Source organism: Ambystoma mexicanum, chromosome 9, assembly GCF_040938575.1.
Source record: "Ambystoma mexicanum isolate Mex_15411 chromosome 9, UKY_AmexF1_1, whole genome shotgun sequence".
NCBI lineage: Eukaryota > Metazoa > Chordata > Amphibia > Caudata > Ambystomatidae > Ambystoma > Ambystoma mexicanum.
The window spans coordinates 1,436,089,467-1,436,095,664 of NC_090931.1; the positions used below are offsets into that span (position 1 = coordinate 1,436,089,467).

At 43.1% G+C, this 6,198-nt stretch overlaps 1 protein-coding gene across 1 annotated transcript; it reads right to left on the reverse strand.

Annotated features, from left to right (window-relative positions):
- Window positions 1-722: 722 nt before the first annotated feature.
- On the reverse strand, window positions 723-4,391 carry LOC138489191 (uncharacterized). The gene is made up of 2 exons (XM_069616857.1): window positions 3,856-4,391; window positions 723-3,753 (listed from the first exon to the last, which is right to left on the reverse strand). The coding sequence occupies exons 1-2, from the start codon at window positions 4,024-4,026 to the stop codon at window positions 1,849-1,851; spliced, it is 2,076 nt and encodes a 691-aa protein (XP_069472958.1). The 5' UTR covers window positions 4,027-4,391; the 3' UTR covers window positions 723-1,848.
- Between the last annotated feature and the right edge of the window lie 1,807 nt (window positions 4,392-6,198).

Genomic DNA, 6,198 nt, shown 5'->3' on the forward strand with positions numbered 1-6,198 from the left:
ACCGCAAGATTGTAAATGTGGTAAAGTACATTTATTTGACATCAAATGTTTATAGAATATTCAGCGTTTTGCATTTTTATTTGCTCTCGATCCAAATTAGTGCGTCTTGAGGCAAGCAATGTCCGTGTGCAGTACACCGGGTCTTAGAGCATCTCACAATACAGCGTCACAATTCGGAATGTGAAACCGTGGTTTAAAAGCAAACGGCAAGATTGTACATTTGGCAAAGTACATTTATTGGACATCAAATGTTTATAGAATATTCAGCGATTTGCATTTTTATTTGCTCTCGATCCAAATTAGTGCGTCTTGAGGGAAGCAATGTCCGTGTGAAGTACACCGGGTGTTGGTTTACGATAACAATAAGCTCTTCGGTCGCACTGATAATCGCATGGCTGTTCCAACAACGAGGCACTAGGCCACCACAACGGTAGGCATGTTGCATCTAACCGTTAGTACCGCGTAAGGGCATACTTGTACTTGGCGATCGTCCCATAAAATGGTCAGGGTGGTAACGTTGTTCACGCGGAGAAGCAACTGGCGGCTGTAGAAGCCGTCCACCGGTGTCTGGTACTCGTGACACAGACAGTAGTGAACGACGTACCTAAAAACATAAAAAATGAAATTAGTTTCACCATCGGATCCTTATTAAAATTATTCATTTCATAGTTATGACAGCGCTACTGGGTGTACACAAGTGTTTAAAGGCGTGGCGAGGCAGGGAGGGGGTGGGGGGGAGGGGAGTACAAGGTAAGTAGCATAAAATAATAAATAAATAGGGCCAGCTGGTGGCAAGTGCAAGGTAAGTGCAGAACAAGTGCTGGGAAGGGGGGGGCTGTACGATACTGAGACAGTCCCCCAGTGCAGGGGTTTGACAGGGAGGCAGTGCAGGTGGAGAGTGGAAGGGCCCAGGACCGAGGTCGCAGACAGTGGACCAGTTGTAGCAGGGGAGAGGGAGAGAGAAAGCAGAAGCAAAGTCGAAGGTTTTGAGGTGCTTCCGTAAACGGAGATGGTTCTCAAGAAAGGGTAGAAAACAATATGCCACATAGAACGAACAAGTACAACTGAACCCGTCTATAAAGCCACTGTATAGTAATTAAATTGCGGTATAAACTCATCAAAAGTTACTTACATTATATTTGCATTTTCCATTTTCTCTCTGTGTAGGGCAGAACCGAAAAACCACTCCTTCTATGCCGAGGTTACTTATTCTAATGAACGTGGCTCATCGTTTCGTTTCTGAAATTTTATTCATTATCTTTTCTTAGTCTTTCGGGATGGTCCCGGCCTGTCAAGGTCAAATCACAATAGAACCTTATACTGGGTCGTGGGCCGTTCCGCCACCCGAGCAAAACATCAAAGCAGCTGACCTTCACTGTGAGCGAGCAGACATTTCTAGTTTGCTAGCTACAGTTAGTGTAAGGGCATCTTGTCTGCGTGCCTTTTTTTTTTTTTTACTGTCCCTATGGGTCGGCAATGTGTTTGTAATACGGAAACATTCTATAATTTTTGTAAAAATGATTTATATTACTGTTTGGTTAATTTAATGCGCAAATCAACAAGGTTCGAGAGACACATTGCATGTACACTGAGCAATGACTTTTATTTACACCTAATACATAGCTACACATATGCAATGGGCCTGCAACATGAGGAGACTTGAGAGCAAAGTCACAGGTGACACACGGGTGGTTCGCACTACTGCACGGTGAAGGGAGGGGCGAGGGTGGAGAGACACATTGCATGTACACTGAGCAATGACTTTTATTTACACCTAATACATAGCTACACGTATGCAATGGGCCTGCAACATGAGGAGATTCGAGAGAACAGACAATCAAATTACAATCATTTAAACCGTGATGTGTATTTCTCAATGAGCTCTGCTTTAGGTGGACATGGAACAGAGGCAATGTTGGGTGGCAATGCAGTTGTCCCCTGCATAGGTTCGTTCAACACTCCATGTATGTGCCTATCGAGGACATCTACGATAAGTCTCTCAATAAACTCATATTGCATATCCTCAAACACTGGTTTGATCACCCATTGTTTACTTCTTTTAGTGAAGGCCTTATTGTAGCGAAGCTTCCCTAAAGTTCCGGTCGTCCTACTTTGTTGACGGCCAACATTGTGGTTATGTGCCAAGACCGCTAGAAGAGTCCGATTGATCATGCCTTCCATGCCAAAATGCAACCTTTTGGGCCTGTACTTTAGGCACATATTGTGGAACACCTCCAAATCTCCTGTGTGGCAGAATTCCGTGAGTCCCCTCAAATCTCTTGTTATAGCTTTATCAAATACAATCTTTTCAATGGCCTTGTGAGTGGGTGATGAAGGAATCAACCACTTCTTCTTCCGTGCCTCCTCTGTGGACAAATGGCCATGTTCACATTTGTGGAAATGTTCATTGGTCGACCATCGATGTACGTTGCTGCAGTGCAACATTACTGACCGCCATTTTTCCAGTAGAATTTCCAACGACCCTTCGCATGTTTTTGAACTCCACCAAAGATGGTTGCTGATTGACTTGGACCACTGCGAAATACCTTGCGTATTTTTTTTTTTTCCTGCAGCCGACAATTTCTTATTGATTGTTTTTGCAAGATGCCATACGTCAAATTGGTGATTTATATTTTTGTACTCTTCTCTCATTGTCTTGGCAATTGAAACGTGTCTGTCCGTGGCTATCAGGTCGATCACCATTCCCCGCGATTGTAGTTCTTGCAATGATGCTACAAAGCCAACTTTCTCCATGGCCACTGAGGATGTACTTTGTGACACCTGCACGACCACCGAACTCACAATTTTCTTACTTTCCATGTCCTGAAAGTGGTAGGTGCAGTACTTGGCTGAAAATCCTGGGCTGTCGCACTGTCCATCACCGGCTAGCCTGAAGCGTTTGCCCGCGAATGTACTTTCCATTGACATTTTTTCCATTCTCCATGCTTCGCTGATGGCTGGAAATAGATAATCGGTTTGGTATTTGTAGAACTGAGTTTTCGCAATGAAATGGATTCCCACAAACTGAAAGAAATACTGTAACTTTTTAAAACTTGAACCACTAAAAAGTGCGGCCGCTGCACAAAGTAGATTGCCTGCTGGCAGTTGCCCCAGCATGGGTTGTGCAGACCATGAGAACGGATGATATTGTGTACAGGTGGCATGTATTTTAAGGTTAGTGCCTCGAATTGCACGAGTCACATTAATCAATGGCTCCCCACATACTTCTCCACCAACCCAATGCCCACATTTCATCATCATAATAATATCCATCAAACAGCTATCGAATACAATGAATTTGGCCTCCTTCCTTATACTGTCACTCTGCATCCCAGCTGGTTCGGCCTGTAACGTTGAGGACATGTCACTCACATGAAAGGTACAATCTCTGATATCGTCTTCCGCTATGCTGAGTGATATTGATGGTGTTTCATTGTCGTCCATTTCACTCTCTTCTGCAACAACTGTTCCTTGGCCGGAAATGGGAGAAAAAAACAATGTTTTCAACTTTCTCGCCCTCTTATTTTTTGCGGGTGTGGATTCTGTGAATTGATCTCCGACTGCATCCAAACTACCAGGAGGACATTCACTATCAATGGCTGGTGGTGGTATAGCTCCGTTGTCAATCAATTCATATTCTTCCCATTGGCACGATGCATCTCCAGTCTGAAGTCCCTGCCAAAAGGTTTGACAAGCAACATCTCTCGTTCGCTTCACTGTCTGTGTAGATCGAGTTCTTACACCCACTCGCAACTAGAGGACAGAATAGAAAAGGGATGTTCAGTTTAAACACAACTTACAGTATTGAACTATTGACAGTGAAAGACAACATAATATAGTGAACAGGACACTAACCTTCTTTTGCTTTCTTTTCTTTGAAACTTTCTTGCCTCGAACTTCAACATCTGGACGCTGTTGCTCCGACTCGTGTGTGCAGGTCTCCACTTCCTCTCGCGCTGCAACGACTATATTTTCATGATAAGCACATCCATCACTCACTGATGCTCCATCGACTCCCTGAAACATAGAACTTTCATTAGTATGTATAATAATATTGAAAACACAAAATGTACTTGGGGACCAATACCCATACGTACATCTCAATAGCAAAACACCAATGAACGCATTGTGTAGAACATTCAAACGACAATAGTTCACGCATTGTTGATCTAGTTAGATGGAACTGTCAAGATCCATACCTCGGGCTCCGCATAGACTTCCATTGATGATATTATTGAAGATGACGCTTCAGCAACTCCCTGAAACACAGTAATTGCATTAGTATGGTTTTCTATTTTGTTAAAAAGAACATAAACTTTGTGCAGGCGTCAACGGCTCATCTAAATAGTCCTGCACAATCTTTGATGAGTTGTCTAAAATAAAGAATGGATATCTAAATATGATTCGATTTTCTCCATCGTTGGAAGTGTCACCACCCAGAGATCTGCATCAACTACTAGGGGTGATGTTCTTGTAGAAGAAGCTCCGTCAGCTCCCTGAAACATAGTACTTGCGTTAATAAAGAAGGAAGTATAGCGGATGTAATCACGTCATATGATCTCGCTTGATCGAACTGTCAGTATCCATACCTCGAAATGCATAAGAACATCAAGGGACGCTGTAACTGCGGTGCACACTTCTGCAAGCTGTTGCGCCGACCCGTAACTGCATGCTCCCCCTTCTTCTTGGACTAATGCTCCATCGACTCCCTGAAACATAGGACTTTCATTAGTAATGAACACAATATTGAAAAAAGAAGACACATAGGAGGGCGACGACAGAAGGACATGGCTAAAAACGAAAGAAACATTGTGTGTAACAATCACGCTACAAGAATGCAAGATCTGATGATCTCCATCGATGGAACTGTCCGGAAACGTACCTCGAGCATCTGAGTGACATCTACGGTTGTCGTCAATGCGTTGGACTCCTCAGCATCTCCCTGAAAGGCAGTACTTGCATTATTTTGGATAACAATAATTATAACTGAAAACAAAGACTAGAGGACGAGTACTGTGGTGTACCATTAGGTAAAATAATTACACGATAAATTAAAACTATTGATTTACATGCCTAAAACAAGTCAGTGGCAGAATAGCTAAGTAAGATTACCCGATAGGCGCTTGAAGTGGCTGATGACTGCAATAACGACACGGATGGAGAATCTTCCGCCTTCATATTGAGTGGAGACATAAATGGGGAAATTATGGTTAGCTAATGCTACTCACACTACCGCAAGGCCGAGAGCTAAATCCGTAAACTTGACTCACCAGTGGAGGGATGTGGACGAATAGAGTGGGGATAGCGGTTGAGAGCAATTTTCGCCTCGCTCGCGGTGTTTTCTTCTTTATTAGCAATGATGTGGAGTACATGTCTGGGCTAAAGTGCCTGCTGCAGATGCGGTATCGATCACCCCTCTTGTCTGCAAAGACTTCTAGGACTCTACTTTCTAGCTCAGACGGTGGATATCCGCAATATCGGACCCATTCTCTTATCTGATCTATTGTCTTAGGGAAAACATGCATTATAGTACCTTCAGATTTATTATGGGTCTTCGAAGGGCAACCGCCAATGGAACAGGCAGGCATTGTGGAAAGTTCTGAAAAGTAAAGATCAACAATTCTCTATGAATACCAATGTGTTAAAAAATTAAATGACACATGATAAGTATTTCAATAACTTTAAAAAAATAGAAAAATATAATTTGACTAAACTCAGAACATGTGACTAGTTCCTTGCATGTACTGTCGTGAACGAAAAGAAAACATGGATGCAATTTGATGACTACTAGCAAATAGATATAAATTAAAAAATTGGACGCAAAATGATTATGGTACATGGCCTTACCTTGACGAACAAACAGTTAGATGCAGGGATCAGAGTAGTTTCTTGTCGTAGAACAGGGAGCAGTTCACAGGTTGCACACTGACGAGTTTGCTCAAAGTGGTCACGGAAGTTCACAGAGACGAAGAGCAGATAACCAGCACCTTCACGGGTTGACTAGCAAAGCGCAAAGAAGTTCTCATTAGAAATATGAAGTGGGTTATAAAGAATTCGAAACAGGGGTGTGTTTTTGAATGAATGACGTGTATTGCAGGGGGGCGTCCAGCGCGAGGGGGGATGCTTGGCAGGAGACACGGGGTCTGGAGGTAGACATGGGAACAACAGCCCATGCTCTATAGACCACTTTGAAGTGTA

Coding starts and splice junctions, on each gene's coding strand:
- LOC138489191 (XM_069616857.1), bottom strand. CDS start 4,026: ATGTTTCAGGGAGTCGATGGAGCATCAGTGAGTGATGGATGTGCTTAT. Junction 3,754..3,855: donor AGAAAAGAAAGCAAAAGAAG/GTTAGTGTCCTG, acceptor TCTGTCCTCTAG/TTGCGAGTGGGTGTAAGAAC.